The 23,130-nt window shown below is 34.1% G+C and overlaps 4 protein-coding genes across 6 annotated transcripts in view; 3 read left to right on the top strand and 1 right to left on the bottom strand.

The window, feature by feature from the left end:
• Window positions 1-23,130, bottom strand: part of LOC117114615 (myb-binding protein 1A-like protein) — a 53,830-nt gene that overhangs the window by 10,994 nt on the left and 19,706 nt on the right. The window contains exons 8-14 of the mRNA XM_033258307.1: window positions 16,261-16,324; window positions 15,287-15,360; window positions 2,504-2,555; window positions 2,245-2,367; window positions 1,506-1,611; window positions 940-1,088; window positions 217-378 (exon numbers count right to left, since the gene is read on the bottom strand). Coding sequence (XP_033114198.1) covers window positions 217-378; window positions 940-1,088; window positions 1,506-1,611; window positions 2,245-2,367; window positions 2,504-2,555; window positions 15,287-15,360; window positions 16,261-16,324 — 730 coding nt within the window. The remainder of the gene's footprint in view (window positions 1-216; window positions 379-939; window positions 1,089-1,505; window positions 1,612-2,244; window positions 2,368-2,503; window positions 2,556-15,286; window positions 15,361-16,260; window positions 16,325-23,130) is intronic.
• On the top strand, window positions 5,296-12,128 carry LOC117116144. 3 transcript variants are annotated; one of them, XR_004446686.1, is made up of 3 exons: window positions 5,296-5,405; window positions 8,741-10,525; window positions 11,582-12,128. XR_004446686.1 is itself a non-coding variant. In XM_033260133.1 (2 exons), exon 2 carries the CDS (start codon window positions 8,750-8,752, stop codon window positions 9,959-9,961), a length of 1,212 nt encoding a protein of 403 aa, XP_033116024.1. In that variant the 5' UTR covers window positions 5,296-5,405; window positions 8,741-8,749; the 3' UTR covers window positions 9,962-10,650. The 3 variants fall into 3 exon arrangements, 2 of the variants coding, with proteins under 2 accessions (XP_033116024.1, XP_033116033.1); XM_033260133.1 differs by lacking the exon at window positions 11,582-12,128 and having other exon boundaries at window positions 8,741-10,650; XM_033260142.1 differs by lacking the exons at window positions 5,296-5,405; window positions 11,582-12,128 and adding an exon at window positions 7,752-8,514 and having other exon boundaries at window positions 8,741-10,650.
• On the top strand, window positions 10,723-14,890 carry LOC117116173. Its single transcript, XM_033260183.1, has 2 exons — window positions 10,723-11,626; window positions 13,439-14,890. Exons 1-2 carry the CDS (start codon window positions 11,612-11,614, stop codon window positions 14,345-14,347), a joined length of 924 nt encoding a protein of 307 aa, XP_033116074.1. The 5' UTR covers window positions 10,723-11,611; the 3' UTR covers window positions 14,348-14,890.
• LOC117116158 lies at window positions 18,856-21,924 on the top strand. Its single transcript, XM_033260158.1, has 2 exons — window positions 18,856-18,922; window positions 19,571-21,924. The coding sequence occupies exon 2, from the start codon at window positions 19,591-19,593 to the stop codon at window positions 20,752-20,754; it is 1,164 nt and encodes a 387-aa protein (XP_033116049.1). The 5' UTR covers window positions 18,856-18,922; window positions 19,571-19,590; the 3' UTR covers window positions 20,755-21,924.

Raw genomic sequence — 23,130 nt, 5'->3', positions numbered from 1 at the left:
AGTCCTGCTGTTACAGAAATTGGACTTGGGATTGGAAGGCAAGCATCTTAAACCACTACGCAACATCTTCACTCAAAACAGTAAACATCCAAAACAGTAAACATTGATTAAACAATGTAAAACATTGCATGGCATCCTTCAGTGAACCATGCGACTATGCCATGTACATGATTGTGGACTTCCACATCATTCAATGGCTTTAATATGGGATCTTACTTCCAGAAGATCAGTGGAAGTTGTTGGTTCTGTGAACATCTGCAGTCCTACATGAAGGAAGAGAAGCTGGAAGGCAGATGCTGCTGCAAGGTTCTTTTTACTTTCAATCTTCTTCTGAATATCTGCGACAGAGGAAAGCATCTTCTCCCATGCTGTTGTCATCTGTCAAAAGGAGCACAAAAATCAAGCCTTTTAAAATCTAAATCTAAATATAGAACTTTATATTACTCTTTTCGCCAATGACTACAAAGCGTTTGGATATGTGGACTAGGAACTCGATCAATGACTTTCTTCTCCTCTAAGGGTCCCTTCGTGTCTTGCTACCCAGCAACCCGGTGCAACTCTCGTCGTCCACAACAGGGGCCATTTGTACCAGTACATTGGGTATCCCCCTACTCATCTCGAATGATGTACTGGGTTCTTTATATTGCACACAAGCCAAAGTGAATACAAGGCCTACGGTTTACAGTTCTTATCCAAAAAGACTTGTTCTACCACCAGAACCATAGTAACTTGAGATTTTAAAGTGAGTCAGCCAATTTATTAAACCATTACATATGTTTCATTTGTAAGTAAAAATATCTTCTACCATACAGTGTCACTTGTCAACAGAAACATATGATTTTAATGCGAGTCCACAATACGTATGTCTAATTTCTAAAAAAAGATTTTGAGACAAAGTGCTGACTACTTAAAGTAATGTGGAATAAAATGGACACTTACTTCAGGAGTGAACTCAATCCGACAAGTAACATTTGGTGAGGACAGCAGCTGTTGTGCGTATTGAGCTACCAATTTTACCCACAGGTCTCCTCCAGATGTCATTCCAAGAGTTCGTTGAACCTGACCACTAGCTTCTTTCTCCTCTGATACTAAAACAATGAAAATTATAAATTATTATCATAATAAATAGTAAATGCATAAATATATAACTATATACAACCAAATTCCTATAATAATTAATAAAATGAGAAAATATATTTGCAGACTAAAATTTGGTGTATAAATGCAACCTCCAATTGGAGACGCCCCTCCCCTCTAATTCCGAGACTCCTCTAATTCGAGACCACTTTTTTTTTAAAGAACCTAATAATCTTCAATCTATTAACACTAAGATAACCCTCTATGTGGAGAGGGAACCCTGAGACCACCCAAATTTTCAGGACCCAAAGGTGGTCTCGAATTGGAGGGCGAATTTTATGTACAAAAATTAAGTATTAATGGGTTCAGCAACTACTCCTTGTACTTTAGATGAAATGCAGACAGATAAGATTAAGGTGATACTGTACCTTGCGAAGCAGGCATGTTGCTAAGTGATGTTAAACAGCTCTGGAAAAGGCTGGCCAGAAGTTCTTGTAACTCCTTCCCAATCTTATGTGTTAAAATATGTTTACACTGAAAAAATATTGATGGATATACAACACTTTCAATTCAATTATAATATCAAGATACAAGATACAAGATAATTTTATTTTCAAATACAAATCAGAAAATTGTTTCCACTGGAAAATTTTACAAGGTATAAAGAACACAGTACAGTAATAAATAATGGATTATAAACAAGATTAGTAACTAAAAATATATACACAATAAAATATCTATATATGATATATACAAACCTTACTGATCTTTTAACACTAGTGTTGTGTAGATAATAGAATATGGAACAAACAAATTTCTATAGTGGCAGCACGTGATATGGTAAGTTTAAGCGGAAACCAGAATTACTAAGAATAAAATCATTATGCAGCGGATGAGTCGTGCGGTTCATTATTTTCATAAGTTTTGCCAATGTGTACAAGTCATTAATAACATTTAGCTGCAAAATATCCTCTCATTTAAAAACCATCATTATAATGTTATCATCAACATCACCACCACTACCTTTATGAATTCCAATATTATTACTTATGATCTATGTTGCCATAATCAGCAATGGCTACCATTGTCTTTACCATTATCACCCTCATCTTTATTTTCACTGCAATTATTGTTACAACCACAACCACCAGTATCATGATGACATACCTGCGCTACAATGGTATCAGGCTCCTGGATGATGAAGTAAGCATGGACAAAAAGAAACTGTGTTATATCCAGTAGCCACTGTTCTTGTTTTGGGATTCCAGGGCTTCTTACCAATGAAAGCATCTATAAAATATTTTAAAAAACCATAAACATTTCACCAAATCAGATTAAGATACATAATTATATAACTTTTCTAATTAATAGATCTCGACAAAATCATTTAGAAGAAAATTGCAATCAATCTAAAATAAATATTTACCTCGTGGCAAACCCATCGTCGAGCTGAATTAATATCTGGTACCTTTTCAAAACTGAAAGAAAATAGAAATTCCAACTCACACACTGATCAGTTTGTGTGTACACGTCACTAAGTGACCACATACTGTACAGTATTTTATCACCTATTCTATAGCAAATAACAATATTATGGAAAATAACATATTACAGATGAATTTAACAATAACAAATACCCCTTTTACAATACCAGGACATGTAACTCTGTTGTTGTGGTTAGTGTAAATAGGAAAAGTAAGCCTTGGGCTCCCAAACTTTTTTTCATTTTATTCAATATTTAAAACAGAGACTCCTCACAAAGCACAGCCTCAGCCTCCGAAAACAAGATCTTTTTAACATTAATAATAGTGAACATTTATAATGCAGCAGTATACATCAAAGATGCTCATGGCGCAAAACAGAAGTCGAGAGAATTGTTAACTGTTTGTAATCTTAACTATGAAAAAAAAAATAATAATAACCGTATCCCAGGTGGGGATATCTTCGTATCTTCAGGAGTGCCTTTGCTTGCCCAAGGCAGAGATACCTAGTTAGCAACTCCTAAGACTCACAGAGGGAAGGAACGTATCACATTTCCATTTATGGGCTGCCCCTTAAAGGGGGTCCCACACTGCTGCCCTTACAAGAGTGGCCTAAACCTAGTCAATTCGTAAAAGTACAATATTGAAAAAAATTAAACAGTGTAAGTGTGTAATTATCGTAAGGATGAAGTGAACAAAAAACGTCTTAAGCTGATTCTTATATATGCTTAGGGAAGTACTTTGTTTAATGTTATCCAGTAACAGATTCCATAAGTGTGGTGCAACTAATGCAAAAAAAACGCTTTCCCCTGTTGTTGTTTGTGCGTGGTTTATAGAGCAAATTTTTGTTGTTTGATCGTAGACACACCTTGGTTTGAGCGATATAAGTAGATTTGAGATGTAGGCTGGAGCAGTACCAGTTTTTGTCCGATAAATGTAGGTAAGAATCTTGAAAACGATTCTATCCTGTATTGGCAGCCAATGTAATTGCTTTAAAAAGAGGTAATATGATCTCTAGGTTTAACACGTTTGATAATTCTTGCTGCAATGTTTTGTAAGCGGGTGAGTCGATTGATTTGAAAAGTAGGAAGTCCGTACAAAAGTGAATTCCCCATATCGATGTTACAAATGCGTGAACTAAGTTTTCTGTAGCTCCTTCAGTCAGGTATTTCCTAATTCGCCCAATGTTATGAAGATAGAAAAAGGAAGTATTTGAGATTCCAGAAATGTGGTCTTTGAGATTCATCTCGGCATCGAGAACTGTGCCGAGGTTGCGTACTTTTTGAGTTGTAGTTATCTGTAAACTACTAATTTTGACATACGGAATGTCTACCTTCTTACACTGTGCCTTCGACCCAAAAACAATGAACTTTATGAATTTTATGTAATTTGAGACAATCCATTCGCAAATTTCTTCAATACATAATTCTAATTGATGAATTGCAATGTCTGCATCTGATTGATTGGGCTTAAAAGAAATTTAAAGTTGAGTATCGTCGGCATAGGTGTGAAACTGCAGATTGTGTCTTTGAACTATATCACCCAAGGGACGACAGTAAATGGAAAAAAGGAGAGGACCAAGCATGCTTCCTTGTAGCAATCCAAACAAGAGTCTACAAGGTGCAGAATAATTTTCATTGATTTTTATGCACTGTGTTTTATCTGAAATGTAATAAACCACTTTAGTATGGTTCTATCAAACCCAACTTCTTGGAGCCATTCTGAATGCTAGACTTAGCTTTATAAAAGGAAATAATTTTATAATAATATATAAATAAATAATAAAAATTTAAGGTATGTTATGCCTACTTAATCACAAATAAAATGTTATATATAAATTAAATAGAAAATCGATTATAAATTGTAGAACAAATTTGAATAAAGACACATTCCGATAATTATCAATAAAGTAAACAGATCCAAATATAAACAAATTACATAAAAACTTGATATTCAATGACAATGATAGGTCTTCGCCTGAAACATGTGTAACTATATTTGAATCTGCATTTGCTGCCCGTGTCAATGAGTGTAGCTCCAGAGCAATCCAGACATTTTTGTTCGGTGTACATGAGTAATGTATCTGGCATCTCCGGAGCTAATGTGATTTTATATTAAAAAGTAAAGTATTTTGTTTAGGTCTCTGATGACAGTTTTAGCATGGCAAGCCCAGAACTGGAGACAACCCTTTAAGGCCATCAATTGACAAGATAGAAAAACTTATCATGAACTTTTACCCATAAATTATATTTTTAAATACTAAATTTAAGTCCACTGTCCATTTTTTTTCCCTAGATTTTTAATATGTGGCAAAGACAAGCCAAACCAACCAGCCACTCCTTGCAAAAATTAATATTAATACAGGGTCAACAATAAAATGCTATAACCACAGCTAGATAATAGTAAAAGTATCATTTAAATCAGACATTTCGTTATGTTGCAGGACTATTACAATTCATTCCGGGTCGTTTGGTATTGATGGACTATATATCAAAACTGAAACCTAAATTTTGGTATAGCAAATTGTCTATAAAACATACTCAAGCATTCATATAACCCAACAGAGATCACGTTGCTATAACAAGTATAAACAAACATTTTAACAACAAAGAAATACTGTGTATACAGAAAATGCAAAACAAGTCAGTACCATGAAATGAGGCTTTATTTGCTTGCACAGCCAGTAAAAACTCTTATAAAGGGGTCGCTTTATGATTCGATTCGGGAATTACCGCAAGAAAAATTATGAGCTTAAAACAGGCCGAGGCACGGCCATACATACGGCCTACATTTCATAAACGTCACACATTCAACTAGAAGCTGTAAAATGCCAAAAGATTGAGCAAGGTAAAAAGGGTTTCTTTATATACATTTAACATTTTAACATTTTAGGTTCAAATTTGTTAATAAATACTGTACTTATATGGCATTGTGTTAATTTTCTTAAACATAATGTAGTACTAGTAAGAGCCTAATCCATAAAGTTGAACTAATATTGCATTTCTGTTATAATTAAATTCTTTTCAAACTTCCTCTTGAATACTATATGTAGTAAACTTTATTCCAATTTTCTATGCTGTAGCTTAAAGACTTTATGCCTCTATGTGTAGAACAAATAGATACTGTATTTTAACTGACTTTTTAGTTAGTAAGAAATGTGAACATATCTATCTATGTGCTTTTAAAATAATAGCTTAACCATCCACTGCTGAATTACGAATGCAATACAGTATCCATAGTGTAATATTTCTTGAAATTTCTAAACAGGACTTACTACTTCACAATCTTTAAGCTGCATATATTTTAACATGTATGCATGCTTTTTTTTTGAAGTGGTAATTATAAGTAAATCTATGAATATTTTCATATCTTATTCAGTATTTGTATATTTTTATCATCGTAATGAATATTTTTGGACTAGTATTTCCAAATGGACATTAAAATGGATCTTGAATCCTGAATAATAGACTGGGTTCCAGTCCCTAAACTTAATTTTACTTTGTCTTAATCAGTGAAAATGCTTGAAAAAAAAAAAAATTATTTTGGCACCAAATGCGTTCCATATCACTTATTTGCAACAATAACAATAATAACAATAATAATAATAACAACAAATAATAATAACAACAACAATATCAATAACAATAATAATAATAATAATAACAAGAGCACTCAGCAGAGAGCATATCTCCGCCCACTGCAAAAGTCTTTCTATAAAATGAATCTCCCAAAATATGTTCCTCACTTCGCTCCACTCCTCTTCAAAAATGCACCTCACCAATTTATTTCTATAAAACAATTCCTCACAAATATGTTTCTACTTTCCAACCACAAACTGTAATCTATTTTTTTTTAAATACACTAACACAAAAGTTTCATTTAGATGGCTTGATTAGTTTTTGAGACATCTGATCTGCGATGTTGTGCTTGTGAATGGTCCATAATCAGCACCAAAATATAATCACTTAATTTTTAGATCGCTTCCCATTCTATCAGTTGTACACCTGCCAATTCCTAACATGTTCTGGTACATTTTACCATTTATAGCTGACAAACAAAATCCATGCAATGTATTGGTGTCGAAACAGAAGTATTATGGAAATAGAAGTACGGGGATTTGGTTTTTAGCGTCGCATGTTTAAATGTAAAGATGCATTAAAAGTATTACCAATAAATTCTGAAAAAAAGTGAAGTTAGTACATATAAAACGCTGTACACATTTACTGTAATTGTACTAATTAAAATATTCATCATATAGCTATTGTTTCAGCCTATGGGTAATACCGTAAACTTTTCTTTAAATTGTCCTCATATCCACACCCTACGTAAGATCGTGACCAAAATTGAAACGCTTATGTATTAAAACATTACAAACTATTCGGAAAAGCGTATTTTTCAACCACTGAACCAATCAAGAGATATTTAGGTCTGGGTCCTAATGGCCCTCACAAGCACCCATAATTTGGATCGTCACCAACACTTCACAATTTCTTCCTTTTAACTTGGTTAAACCTTTTACAAAAGTTTCAATCATATGATTTGAAAATTTTTTTAAATATCTGGTCAGGACATTTTCCTTCAGGTGGTCCTCATATGCACATCCTACGTCGGTTGGTCACCAAAATTTAATCACCTCATCCTTGGGTTATACCTAACAATCTCTGTAACTACCATTTCAACCAGTGCAGCTGTTTTTGAGATATTTTGTACACAAGAAACACGCGGGAACTTAAAAATTTAAATGACCCTCAAGCTCACCCCCTAATTTAGATCGTGACCAGTGCTTGATAATTTCTTGCTTGTAACTTGGTTGAACTTTCACGAAAGTTTCATTCATGTCGGGTGATTAGTTTTTGAGATATCTTGTCTAGGACAAATTCCTTTAAATGGTCCTCACATCCACACCTTACTCTGGACAGTCACCAAGAATTAATCATTTCTTCATTTTGTTATACCTAACACTCCCTGTTATTTTCAATTATGTCTGTGCAGCCGTTTTGAGATATTTTGTACACAAGAAAAAAAACTGAAACTGCAAAGCATTACACACACACTAACATAAATATCACAAAACGAACACAAGTATTTCCTGGCAGAGATAATAATAATAATAATAATAATAATAATAATAATATTTGGACTTGTATAGCGCATTATGCAAAAAAGCCTATATGCGCTTGGTGATTGAGTTTGATATTCTAGTGTGAATAAATTAAAACAGAACTGAACATTTAATTATTTCCATTCATAAAGATAATAAACACAGTGATTGGTAATGGCACAAAAAATCCCATCAAAGCAACTGATGTGAATAATTTCTATAATTATTTCAGTGTCTCAAAACAAGTATAAAATATTGTTTGGAAGTTTACATAATGGAGGAATAATAATAAATAGCTTTTCAGTAAATGCACAGATATATCTGAAAACAACTGTCATTGTTGATGGTTAGAGCAATTAATAATCTTAAAAAGTTTTTAAAATTATTTTTAAAAATGGAGAAAAAGAAAATTATATTCAAATGCAAGTTTGAGAGCATCATTTCCGGCCATCTACTTTAGAGGTGCCATAATCATCATAATATTCTTTTTACCGCAACCACAGTATATCAAGGTGGTCTACATCCTCTATTTAGAAAAGTCCCTTCCTGTGCCCCTGTCTATTTTGAAATCCCGGATCTGCCACTTAAGGGTTTTAATATAAAAGCTATTATGGAAATAGATAATGTTGCTTAGGAACTGATAAACAAACACTGTACTATCACAAAATACAAAGTTAGTCCATGTTAAGTTGCAATATATAAAATAAGTACGCAAACACAGATTAAATCTTCCATACAAAGGTCCCATTATGGTTTCGGGGATAACCCAAGTCTATTTATTAAATAGATACGGCAATTTAAAATAGATACAGCGATTTCTACATGCCACACTCCACTCCAGCGTTGAAGAACAAGGTAAGTTAATAAAAAACATGGGTTCTTATTATTTGAAAATTTTTGACTCAAATTTGTTAATGTTAGAAATTTCTTACACACATGCAGGACTAATAAGAACTCTATACATTTACCGTAGGTTGATGGATTGAAATTGTTTTTTTGTTATCGTAACTGAAATTGCATAAAGGCCTTGCATAACACACTGAATTAATATTCATTTTAAAATTTATTTTTATTTATTTAGTGACTGATAATGGCACAAAAAATCCAACCAAACCAACAGAGCATAACACTAAAAATTAATGGAGAAGCTCCAGCGATATTTCAATATCCAACGACTAACATAGAATTCAATGAAAGTCAATCTACACGGAGTAAAGAGAAAAGCCCAACATTAAATATGAAACAGCAGCAGAAATATAAATTTTTTGACCGAAGACACACATCATTAGATAATGATATCAGGCAACTTGATTTGGATAAAGAACGTGTACAGCTGATTATTCCAATACTTCAGCAACATAAAAAGAAAATTGTAATAAGTGCTTTACAAAAATATGTAGAAGAATGTGGCCTTTTGCAGCAACCAAGTTTATCCTATGGGAATCAAGAACTGAATACAAATGAAGTTAATGGTACACTCGGATATATTAATGAAAATCTGCAGGGACAAATATGTCAAGGAACCTTTCCATCCATAGATAGTACAAGTTTTAGTTCCCTTCATGGAGATTTAAAGACACACACTCAAGACAAGATACCAAGTTCATCATATGGCATTCAGGAACTGAATACAAATGAAGGTAATGGTACACTCAGACTAAACTCTAATGAAAATCTGCTGAGACAAACAACTTATCCAGGAACCTTTCCAGCTATAAATGGTTCAAGTTTTAGTTCCCTTAAGGGAAATATAAAGACACACACTCAAGACAACATACAAAACATTGAAGAAAGAATAAAAAACTCAATCGATAAGCTGAAACTTAATTTTGAGGAACTTTCAGAAATTGTCAAAAGCCTGCCAAAAGTGTTAGCAGTAGAGCCAACGGATCTTAACCATGGAGTAAATAGTGAAGTGGATGGAACTCAAGAATGTTACATACAAAATGATAAAGTATTAGAACTCTTCAAAGAACTCATGCTACGGGGTGAAGAATATCATAAGTGTATACAGACCCTTGCGAAAAAAGTTGACATTCAAATAGGGATAGCTACAATGCGTAAAAAAAATGAACAGCTCAGACACAAAGATACTCAGTTGGCAGATTTAAGAGAAGAAGTTTCACAATTACGTGCGATAATCAGTAAAAAGCCAACAGAAAGAAGTAACATTGAACCAAAGCCTCCTTCATCATTAAGATCACCAGAACAGGAAGCACATCAGAACAGACATAGAGGTCACATGCCAAACTCAGTATATAAGCGCAATTTATTTAGCAAGGTGCCTAAAGATGGGGATTGATGGGATCCATTAACAATCTGAATTTTAAATCTGAATTTCACAGCTAAATAAAAAACTCATAGAAGATCAAAGCCATGGAACTGCCAAATTTAGCACCTAAGGGCAATGTTCTTGGCATCTCAAAAACAGGGTGTCAAACTTTCTAGAACCTACAGGAAAATTAACATCTCGACGAGATTTGATTGACATATAAACCGATTAATCAGCGAGCGTCATTTAGTCACATGATCGAAAACATTTTCTCGGACATTTTAATTTCCTTAGACAGCTGGTATAAATGCGAAACATACATGAGCCTAGGCCTAGATGTCTATGCTTGGTTATACTGTAGATACCCAGATTTACACGAGCAATGCGCGTCAGTGACTCGGCCTTTGCCGACAACAAGGTTGACTTACTGCGGCTTTTCCTTTGGGAGTGAAATACAGAGGCTTTTACAACAATTTCCCCGCCATGTTCCATGAAATAGATAACACTATGAATGTTTGATTCATTTTCATACCGCCTAACCTGAATTCTCTTTCTTAAAGATGGTTGATAGCAAAGAAAATTTTTGCCAACTTGGTAAGTCTAGCATACAGTTGTTCAACCATGAAGCCTCCGTGGTCTAATGGTTAGGACGCTCGCCTTGACAGCAAGAGGTCGCAGGTTCGAGTCCCGCCAGAGGCATTTTATTACACAATTTCTTTATTCATTTATTTACCTTTTCTTTGATGATCATTACATAATTTAACAGTGTTAACAGCTATCTTGATTTATATTATATGCAACTATTTGTTTTTAGCCGTAATTATTGTGTAATGGAGTGTATCTGGTGGTATTTGAATCTGTTCAACCATGAACCTCCGTGGTCTAATGGTTATGACGCTCACCTTGACAGCGAGAGATCCCAGGTTTGAGTCCCGCCACAGGCATTTTATTACACAATTTCTTTATTCATTTATTTACAGGACTACATTCGTTGAGCTGAATTAACACCCCCCCCCCCACTTTTTCAGAAAGTAAAAGAAATTATTGTTTGTCCAAAATGTCTCAAAGGATGTACTACAGCAAATACAAATGTTTGTCTTCCGAACATTTTTAAAAGTTAATTTCTATAGACCAAAACGTTACAGAGATATGGCAATTTCATGCTTTAAAAAAAAAAAATACATACAAATTTAGTTCAAAGGTCACAGAGGTCACATTAAAATTTAATAACTTGGATTTTATTAAATTTTAATAACTTGGATTTTGTATCCCCATTTAATGTGCTACCAATATGCCAAAGGGCAAATTTGTATCTGATACTGTAACAACCTCTAATTTTCTAAATTTTTTTAGCTCATAGTACGACATAGATATATCTAAGGAAAAAAAAAGTTGTTGGAGAAAGAGCAATAAATAATCTTTAAAAGAAAGAGTAATCACACTTTAAATGTTGATACATGTTGCAGAGCAACAACTCACCTCAGACCTGTGTACATGCCATGTACCTGAATCTTATTAAATTGAGGAATAGTATATCGTCTATATATCAAATACTTTTATGGGTTCAAGATTGATTTGGTAATGTTGCTTGGCAACTGTAAACAAACATTTCGGGAATAACCAAAACCTATTTATTGGTGCTTACAATAGGTATGTCGTACATCACAATGTAGAAGCTGAATGACTTACAATAAGATAAGGCAAGTCAATAAAAAATAAGGACTTTTTATTCATTGTAGATGAAAATTGATTAATGCAATAATTTCGAAGACATACAAGGCTTGCCATCCCAAAACCAGCATATCCTGTCGCTAAATGTTAATCTGAGTAATTACCATAAGAATGTGTCAATAATTTATGCTATAATGCAAAGAAATACAATACAGTAGAGAGAAACGTAATGCTACTCATAAATTTGGAAATAGTAAGTTGATTCCAGTAAATTTATTCTATCCCAAATTTAATTTTATATCCCAAATTATTCTAAAGTTTATAATATAATTAAAAAAGTCAATTTTCATTTTGTTGGTCTCCGATGCTGGTTTTGGGATTGCAAACCTCATACTATGCAGGACTGTTAGAATGGATAAGGATGAATTTCAGCATGACTGCCAATTTATTTGATTAAGAACATTTAAAATTTATAATTAGGGAGCAAGGGTGCTGTAACAGCTACAGCCATAATATCGGGGCTGATTCAATAGCACACTCATCTGTATGGTTTTGGAGGTGGAACAAGTCTTCTCGGATAAGGACTAACTGCAGGCCCAGTGTACATCTGTCACGATGAGTAGGAGCTACCCTGGTGTACTTGTCCACATAGCCAAGGTTGAAGGGTAGCTGGCAATGGTTCACTGTGTAGCTCAGACAAAAAGAGACCCTTGGGGAGTATAAAGTTGATTTCATATAATCGGTCATATGAGAAAAAGCATATGGGGGGGGGGTTGGGATGCACCTTTAGTGTAGGTCATGTGGTGATATACATGTAAACCAAATTCATACTAGAATAAATCTTGGTTTTAGTAGCTTAAACTTTCATCTATTTAATTAATGGCCTGTGAAATGACTCAAAATGTGCATGTGGACACAAGATCCATGTCAGTTCTTTTTTCTCTGCCCTGTTTATGATGCAGAAAGAAAAGAACTGCTCACAAATGTCAACACAGTTGTAACCGTCTTATAGTCTCAGCCAAAGAAGCTTCTTTATCTTTTAATTTTAATTTCTAATATAATTTATTTTTACTTGGATCAACGTGGCTAACTTTTATTTACTCTTTATTTACTTATGTTCAACAATTTTTAACAAAGTCTAAAAGATTTGCAGATTAAGTTATGTATTTATTTTATATAACAACTGTCTCTTATACACATCTAGATGTGTATAAGAGACAGATATATATATTGCCTCTGATGTTGATCATTATTTTCATATATTTTAATTGCATTTCTTATTGTGAACTTTTACACTGCCACAAAGATAAATTGTATTACTATATTTGGAGGCTCCTCAATGCTAAGGCTACGCCTTGTGAGAAGCCTCCGTGTGAAATACTAAGTAAAAAAAAAAGTCATGACATTAAGATAGTGAGAGGCAGGAGTATTGAATCCCACATGATACACTTTTTACATACAACAGAAACTTTCATTGGTAGCCATCTTGACATCCAATATGAGATAATTTTTGATGACTGCATGATAATGAAAACATGGTTAAAGATTTGATTGAATTTGTTAGGTTTCTGAGCAATGATGATATTGACAAAAATATAAATATTTTGGCAGCCATCTTGAAATCCAATATAGCATGGAAATTTCATGCTTTCTGGCTAACGTACATGATTATTCTCCTTAGCTGCTCTATTAAGAACTCAATATATTAAAGTTGATGGACTGAAAGTGTTTTTCTGTTATTGTAACTTTTAAATCAAATAAAGGCTTTGCATAAATAATGTGTTATATAAAAGCTGAATTAATATTCATGTTTAAAAATTATTTTTAATTATTTAGATAATAGATGCAGTGATAATGGCAGCTAAAGTTCCGAGTAATACGATACAACCTGTTGGATACCCATCTACATACAAATCAAAGGATACAGGTATCATGCAACTTGATTTGGATGAACAAACTGTTCAGCAGATTATCGTCAAACTTCAGCAACATGATAAGAAAACTGTAATATGCGATTTAATAAGATATGTAAATGGCCCTTTGCAGCGACCAAGATTACGCAATGATATTAAAGAACTGACAACAAATGAAAGTAAAGGTATACCCAGAGTTGATAAAAACCTGCTGCAAAAAAAAGACCAACAATCCTTGCCACCCATAGTTGATCCTACGTTCAATTCCCTTCAGGGAGATTTAAAGACAAGCACACAAGACAGCATACAAATTTTAGAAGCAGAAATAAAGCTCTTAATCTCTCATGTGGAACATGACAACGAGGAACTTTCAGCAATTGTAAAAAACCTGCCAAAAGAGTTAGAAGTAGAACCAACAGATCTCAACCATGGGGTAAATGATGTCATTGATGAAATTAAAAAATGTAAGACACAAAACGACAAAGTATTGACAATCTCCAAAAAATTCATGCAAAAGATTGAACAACGTCATAAGCATGTACAAATCTATATAGAAGAAATTACAGAAGATAAATGGATAACTAAAACACGTAAATTGAATGAGGAGATCAGATACAAAGACACTCAGTTGGCAGCTCTTACAGATAAATTTTCACAATTAACCAAAAGTGGCATAAGCAGTACAAAACTGACAGAAAGAATTAATATTGAACCAAAGCCCCCTTTATTACCAAGATCACCAAGACACAGAGCACATAATGGAATTCGAGGCTCCTTGCCAAACTCCGTATATAAGCGAACCAAAATTAGCAGAGGTGCCTACAAATCCTAATAAAATAAACATAAGGTTAAAGATACAATGGTGGCTTGGTTAAAATGCTTACCAAGCCAACCATTTTATCTCTAACTTTGCGTTTATTTTAATAGGTACAGGTTTCAAATCCCTCCCCGACAGATGCTGTTGAGAATTAAAATGGATCATTAAATTAAATACTCACAAAAATGGCATAAATAAAGACTTCTCACATTATACTTTTTATTAATTCATTAAGATACTCTTTAACTTGTAATTTATTTTTATTTTCATTTTCATTGTCTCAGGCTATTGTGATCATAGGCCTACAGTCGGCAGATTAGCCCTTTCATTTATCTTTATATTCTTTGTTGTTACTGTCCATTATAATTCACCTTTAATTATATGTATCATTTATGATTTATCACAATCACTGCTATACGGTTTATTACCATTTGCTAGTTTTTTAAAGGCTTTTTTAATCATATGTGTTATCGCTGAGGAAGAGCACAGGAGTTCTCAAAATATTTGAAATAAAAATTTGTTTATGTCTATTATGTAAACGTATATGTTTCTAAGAAAGTATAAAATCTGTTCAACCATGAAGCCTCTGTGGTCTAATACTCTTTAACTTGTTATTTTTTTTCATTTTCATTTTCATTGTTTCAGGCTATTGAGATCATAGGCCTACAGTCGGCAGATTAGCCCTTTCATTTATCTTTATATTCTTTGTTGTTACTGCCCATTATAATTCACCTTTAATTATACGTATCACTTACGATTTATCACAATCACTGCTATATGGTTTATTACCATTTGCTAGTTTGAAAGGCTTTTTTAATCATATGTGTTATCGCTGAGGAAGAGCACAGGAGTTCTCAAAATATTTGAAATAAAAAATTTTTTATGTCTATTATGTAAATGTATATGTTTCTACTTTGTGCATTCGTACTCATTCACACACATATCATGATTTACCTGTCTTCACTGGGGCCATTGATGAATAACTTCTTTAGAAACTTCACATACAACTTCACCCCTTTAAGATTCAACTAAATTATGGAGAAATTCAACAAACTGACATAAAATTAAAACAAAATGACAAAATACAAATGACATATTATAAGAAATTTTATTATTTTGGAAAAAAAATACGCTAAGGCATTAAAAAATTGACCACATGGTCCCACAAAACAACAGCGTAAACTCACCTAAAAAAAGCATGTGTGTGTATGTAGGAAGTGTGTGTTGGGGGGGGGGGGATGTATTGGAAACCTGTCTCTTATACAGGAATATGTGTGTGGGTGTGTGTGTGTGTGGGTGTGTGTGTGTGTGTGTCAGACAAGCACACACCACTGTTCCAATTGATATATTTAATTGACATACAGAAAGATCAATTGTGTTCAAAGCATGCCAGCCATTCTAGGCCAACCATGCTTAGTTACCCCAGCTTACACTTTTGACGGGTTGTGAAGTGGGTTACGTTATGTCTCAGCCATAGGTGCAAATATTTCATGGCTTACAAATTAAATAAATATTGTGGCCACCTCTCATCAATATTGATCAAGCCTAATATACCAAGATGTAAAAAAAAAGCAGTCAAGAAGAACTATATACAGTAGTATGGAACAATGAGTAGGAATCTCTTTTTTTAACTAATGATGGATTTCATTTCACCCATCTCCATGGCAGTGGCAGATTCAAGGGGGAAGGGAGAAGCCAGCCAACCACACACCCCTCCCCTATCCTCTCCCCCATTTTTTTTCATTTCAAAATTATAAAAAATGGAGAATAAAAGAAAATTATATTAAAATTTAAGTCTGGGAATGCCATTTCCAGCCATCTAGGTGCCATAATCACAAACTTTCTCTGCCTCAGCTGTTAGTAACGTATCAACCATTGTAGGTGCTATGAAATTGAAATTTGTGCAGAAAATAAATAATGTTACTTACATTGTTTATAACATCATGAACTGATCTGGTCTTTGTGATTTGATCAAAATGTATGTTTCCAGATCTGGAGAGAATAAAAGATTATTACGATATAAGTGATGTTTAAATTGTAAGCCTTAATATCAGAAAACCATGCACAGAACTACTACCACTGCTATTCCTCTATTAAGGGGACACCTTCGGGACTAAGAAAGTGTCCCCTTAATAGGGGTGTCCCTGAATAGGGGCACCCCAATTCAAGGGACATTAACCAAAAAAATGCAAACTTGTCCCCTTAATAGAGGTTTTCATACAATGATGACATACATTCTGTATAATTTTAATTTTATAACATAAGAATCAGCTATTAAGTAGAATTAGAACTAATTTATAGCAAAAATTTGAAATGCAAGTACAATTCATTTATAATATAAAGTCTGTCAGCACAAATGTAATTAAAACAACAATTGTTTATATCTTGTAGAAGTGGTTTGGTGCAGCGGGATCGGTATGGTTTCCCAAAATCGCTTGTGTCCTTGAGCAAGGCACTTTATCTGCATTGCTTCTCCTGTAATAACCTGTCTTGTTGGACTCATAGGTAGACCATACAGGCCTGTATGGGATATGTTATTCCCTCCCAATTTCATCAAACTGTCACTGCATGGGTTCTCTCTACCCAGGAGTATAAATAGGTAGACTACCTGGTGGGGTTGCCTACTCCTGGGATGTTTACCAGCAGCAACATTTAAAACATGAGGACCCAATAACCAAGGGAAAAGAAGCACATTGTGTCTACAAAGAAAAGGCGCTGTATAAATGATATAATAATAAATAATAATAAAATGTTCCCAATATTATTTCATGATGCAATTTTAATGACCAAATATTCCTTTTTTTGTTTAAAATATTGAGCTTCATATGGGATGTATGCACAGTAGCATGAATAGAATAACAACTTAGAATTACTAGTGCAGTTATGGAATGTATTAGAATCCGATATAAAAGTACATGAAAACAAAGGAAACGAAATCCCCACGATTAAGGGTCAAATTGACAAGATTGGTTATATGAAGTAACACATTCAGTAGGCCTATACCAACATTTACTCTAAAAATTCTGTTGAGAAAATTCTGGTTTATTGCTCAAAAGGTGTTAAAATATGAAGTTGAATGAATTTTTCTTACTTTGAGGCTGCTGTAGTTGTTGAGATAATATGATGAAAAAAAATTAAGTGTCCTTAGGGGGTATTTGACCATTTGGCACATTTATGATGTGTCCCCGTCCCAATAATAAGGGTGTCCCCGTAATAGGGGTTGGCCGTAGTGTTGAAAGATATATTGCCCCTCCTCGTTTAACGTAAAAGAGTCCCTTAATAGTGGTTTCCCCTGACTAGGGGTGTCCCAAAGGAGGGGATCTATTGTAGCTTTTGCCGAATGACGCTAACCTTAAAACTGGGCACTCAATGCGTCGTACGACAATCGTACAACCGTCGCACGATGAATCAAACTCAGCTCCCTGTGAGCGCTAGACAACACGATGCTGTCTGCTGATTGTCAGTGGCAGTCTGAATGGATCGCCATTTAAAACGATCAGTTACGCGTATGTAGTCGCGTTGCATTCTTCATAGAGTCGCGTCAGCCAATGACCGTCGACCCACAGTGAGTGTACGGCTTAACTTTATAACCTAACATGCAACGCAATAGCTCCGCCTCTTTTGTAAACCAATCAAAATACACATGCGGAAACACGTACAATCCTGAAATTAATATACTCCGCAACACAAGATGAATAAATTATGACATCATCCGTTAACATTGTGCAGCAAAGGTTAACGTTGTGCGGCAAAAACTACCTAGTAACTAAATGTATGCCTAAAGGTCAAATATGAAACTCTGGGCTCACAGGCCAGAGTGCCCCAGTAAACTTTTGTCTTATGTTGAAATAATTAGACATGGCTCCAGGCAAACACACTGGCCTCCCAGCAGCTCTTTTTCTTTGGAAAGGCTAAAAGAGAATATCCAAGCATTACAGCACAGGTGAGTTTGTGTACATTCAATACACAAGTTGGCATATAAATTACAAATTCCAAAAATAATTTATTGATTTTTAATCTGTTATTAGGCCTCCACAATTGACTGACATTTTCCAAAAAATTCTGAAGAATCTCAACTTTCAATATAATCTTCAAAAGCAATTTTCATTTTTCTCTGACCTATATAAATCAAACCTGTTTTGTTGTGATTGATATGATTTTCTAACATAACAATTGAACTAATTAAGGAATTAAAAATTTTAAAAATCAGTTATTTTATTCAAACATTTAATTTTTGTATCTGTGTTCTTACTTTTTTGCTGAGGATTTAATTTCTTTATCTTCTTGGGTCTTTGTCCTCTTCCTTTTTTTAATATGGTAATTTGTATTTATATCAATTAAATCTTTAGAAAATGAAGTCAATAAATATTAAACTCTTTTCATTTTATAATTCTGTAATGTAGTACAGTACTATAGATCAGAAATGAAATGAACAATCACAACAATATGAATTAGTACAATAGACATGAAATTCAGTTTATTGATTTGTTTACTGTGTCCATAGCAACAAGTACAATACGAAATGAAGAGTATGTTTGCCACAAAACATTTAATGAACTGTAGAAGATCGAACGGCACATAGAATAAAAGGTAAGTATAACCACACCATCACTGTATTTAAAATAGCGTTTAATAATCAATCTATTATGTTGGAGAAGAAATGAGGAAAAAAGGTCTGATCATCATGTGGTTATGTGATGTTTTGTAGACTGAAAATAACCATTATTTTGACTGTGTATTTACACAAGGCACAGCATGGTGTCCATTTATTGTTGCTACTGTAAATGTGTTCTTATGAATTTATCAGTGGCAAATACTAGCCTATCAGAAAGTATAAAAACAATATTGTTATTATTATCTTTTCTATTACTATTATGTCATACCATGGAGGAAATTAGTAGTCTAAAAACTAATTCCTCCATGGTCATACATACAGGTTACGTAAGACATAACATCTTACGTGTCAAAGTATGAAACACATAACAAACCACCAGCTTCCATCTGTTGACTGTACTACTATACTTCAATAGATACTGCCTGCTTGCAGCAATGTCAGTGAAACAGGCCTAGCATAGAGTAGCATGTCTTCCATAGGGGATTGGTGGCACCAGCAGGGTGTCCGTGTCCGGGAGAAGGGGGGGGGGGGAGGAAATTTATTATGTTATATTCTTTCATGCTATATATGTTCCATAGGTGTTCGACCCAAGAACAAATATATTTTGCTTCTTTTTCTTACAGTTGAATTTCTATGATCGAAAATGGATAGACAGTCTCCACAGAGGGAAACACATGGACTGCATGCACAAGATAAATCATTCAGCCTATCTGCAGAAACACTAAGTAACAATCAGAAACAGCATGGTTCATGCAACCAGAAACAACTTGAGGTTGGCCAAGCTAATTTGGATACAACCACCCTGTTGTTTGTTATCAAATTATGTGGCCCGGACTACCCCGACCTTGTTACCAAACTCAGAAGCTATGTGGATGCACCTCAAAGACTGAGCTCAGCTGAAGGCATGGGTTTTCCAAGAATCTGTCACAATCAGCTCAAAGAAAATGATGATAGCTGTAACATGCTGCTTGTACCTGAATCTCGAAGAAGCTTAGAGTTTGAACCAAGTTATGAAAATGGGAAAAACAAGTTTGAGATCCTAATTAATAAATTACAGGAGCTTGTAGAAAACATTAAATCATTACTCTATCACCTGAAATATTCTTTGAAAGAATTTCCATACATTGTCAAAACAAGGATGGAAGAGAATCTGGTTGAAGCAAACGACCTCCAACATGTTGCATGTATTGACGATAATAAAAATCAAATTGAAGAAAAGCGGAAGATGATTAAAATACTTTGTGAAGACGGTTGGAAACAGATGAGTAGATTTTATGAAGAGGTACATATTTTAGTCAGTGAGTTGGACAAATATACATCATCTAATGACAATGAACCTCAAAGCTTGAGTTCGGCTGAAGGCATGGGTGTGCCAAAAATTGATGTCAGTCAGCTAAGAGAAAATGTTATAACCTATTCTCAAAAAAGCCTGTATTTAGCGTATTTAAGTTATGAAGATACTAAAAATCAAGCTATCAAACTCAAATGCTCTATGGATAAACCTTCCCAGCAGACAGCATCACTTAAAGACAATGAAGCTCAAAGCTTGCGCTCAACTGGAGGCATGGGTGTGCCACAAAAATATTCCAATCAACTAAGTGAAAATTTTATAACTTACTCTCCAAACAGCCTTTGTTCAAAACCATGTTTTGAAGATGGTGAAAATCAAACTATCAAACACGGATACTGTATGGATAAACTTTCCCAGCAGGCAGAATCACTTAAAACTAATGAACCTCAAAGCTTAAGTTCAGCTGAAGGCATGGATATACCACAAACTTGTCCTCCGTTTCGGAGAATTTGGTAATAAAATAATCATTCAAACAATTGAGAATCTGATAGAAGTAAAATATTTGTTCCAACTTTAAAATTGGAGGCTACAGGCTTTGCAACAAAAATTGTTGTCATTATCTCCGATCAGTTTTATCAGAATTAACAAGCACATTAAATCAGCGGTCTCGCCAGCTATACTTAAGCGTGGCGGGACCGCCACGCTTGGGCAAATGAACGAAATGACCGTCACACTTAGGCAAAATATTACACCACGCTGAAAATGTTAGCGCCACGTTAAAAAATATGGACTAAGTAATTTGATTCAAAACATTACAACAATAAATACCGAAGTCTCAAACTGCAGGCAGTTCTACAATGTTGCCATGGGGAACAGTACTTGTTCAATCGCATATCGTAAGGCACTGCCTTCAATGCAAGCATAAATGGAGAATCTCTTTCTACGCCGCCTGTGCGTGCAAGTAGGTACCTGTGAACTAATTGAGGTCCCTGGTCAGCTAGTAGATACAGTTACTTGCGTGTAGATCGCAAATTTTTTCTATGAACAGTGATTTATAAATCAACATTTAGGTAGATTAATTGAATTTCCATGGATTCATGTGCAATACGATTTTTTTCAAATTCAATATTAAGTATGAACAATTAAGGATTTCATTAAATCAATGGACCCTCATAAACACAACAAACTGAACGTTTAATAGGAATATTCTAGACCTATTTTAAAGACTCAAGGAACAAATTTAGATGTAGGCCTACGGCAAGGCAGGAGGCCGCCCAGGCCTCCTCCTACTACTACTACTAGACCTAGTTATGAAATCATTGCACAATTTTACCTGTCAGCATGCACCGACCTAAAAGGACGTCAGTGACTGTATTCTCTCTCGAATGCTGAAATGTTTATTTCTTTGACGAAAGTCTATCAAAATAGCATTACAAACAAGTTCTTTCTAACACAATACAAATTACAATAGTTATTCATCGTATCCGTACTGTACTGCTGATGTGCAGTTAATTAAACACGTACTGCAGGAGCAAAAATCAGCATATGCACAGCTAACTGTAAATACGCACATGTATACTATTCACATCACTATAGCAACCGATGACTACTACAACAGTTGGTTATAAAAAACTAAAATTAAAAGAAGGCGATTGACTTATAAAGCAATTAGTAGAGCATGCATCGTACACTAAATGGAAAATTATTATTGGTGATCCGCTTCTCGAGCGAGTGAGTATGTTATAGCTGAGACAATTCTCTTTCAGAAGTGTCCCTTTATTTTTCATTTTGATGACTTCATCATGGTAAAAAAGAATGCTTTTTTGGAGCCTTCCCCTCTTTCTTTCTTAAAAGATGTAAACAATTTTATAATAGAGGGCGGCAGACTGTTTTTCGACGCTATCAGACCGATAGTTCGTATACTGTAAAGGGAAAATTCGTGTGGCATTACTAACCAACAGGGGGTTTTAAATTGATCTTGACAAGGTTTAAATTCATGTGCCATTACCGTTCTCAGGCACGTCGTATAAGGTATTCGTACTTGTGCGTTAAAATTTTAAAATTGTTAATATCACTTTTCAGATAATTTAAAGCACGTTTCAGGTCATTTTCAGTATTCCAAAACTTTCCATAATTTACACGCCGTACGTTCATTTCCACCCCCACAGCACGTACTGAAGCTGAAGCTGGTTTCGGTTACATGTTTTGGGTTTGTGACACTGTATTAATATCATTACCGTGCGCACGGACATTAAGACGTATGTGTACTCATTCGTAAGTGATTAAAATGCTCAAAATTACTCATTTTAAAAACTAAATAGAGCATGTTTTAGCATATAATAATTTTCAATCAGCACCGCGCGTGCTTCGTGAGGGTCAAGGTACGGCAGATCACCAAACTCGTCCTCAGTGACGAGTTCAAATCTAGTACTTAGGTTAGATTTAATGCATTCAAAAATTTCCTCAAAAATGCAGTCAAAAATTTTCCTCAAAAATTTCTTAAAGAAATTTTTTCAAGCATTAAATCTAACCTTCGTATAATAATTGAAAATTATTATACTTAGTTTAGATTCAATGCATTAAAAAATTTCCTCAAAAATGCATTCAACAATTTTCCTCAAAAATTTCAAGAAATTTTTTCAAGCATTAAATCTAACCTTCGTATAATAATTGAAAATTATTATACTTAATAGGTTAGATTCAATGCATTCAAAAATTTCCTCAAAAATGCATTCAAAAGTTTTCCTCAAAAATTTCCTCAAGAAATTTTTTCAAGCATTAAATCTAACCTTCGTATAATAATTGAAAATTATTATACTTAGTTTAGATTCAATGCATTCAAAAATTTCCTCAAAAATGCATTCAAAAATTTTCCTCAAAAATTTCAAGAAA

This window comes from Anneissia japonica, unplaced genomic scaffold, assembly GCF_011630105.1.
Source record: "Anneissia japonica isolate Jap-2015-1 unplaced genomic scaffold, ASM1163010v1 scaffold199_len4679917_cov187, whole genome shotgun sequence".
In the NCBI taxonomy this organism is placed as follows: Eukaryota; Metazoa; Echinodermata; class Crinoidea; order Comatulida; family Comatulidae; genus Anneissia; species Anneissia japonica.
The sequence above is the reverse complement of the archived record's forward strand: the minus strand, read 5'-3'. Positions and strand labels throughout refer to the sequence as shown.

Coding starts and splice junctions, on each gene's coding strand:
- LOC117116144 (XM_033260133.1), top strand. CDS start 8,750: ATGGCACAAAAAATCCAACCAAACCAACAGAGCATAACACTAAAAATT.
- LOC117116158 (XM_033260158.1), top strand. CDS start 19,591: ATGGATAGACAGTCTCCACAGAGGGAAACACATGGACTGCATGCACAA.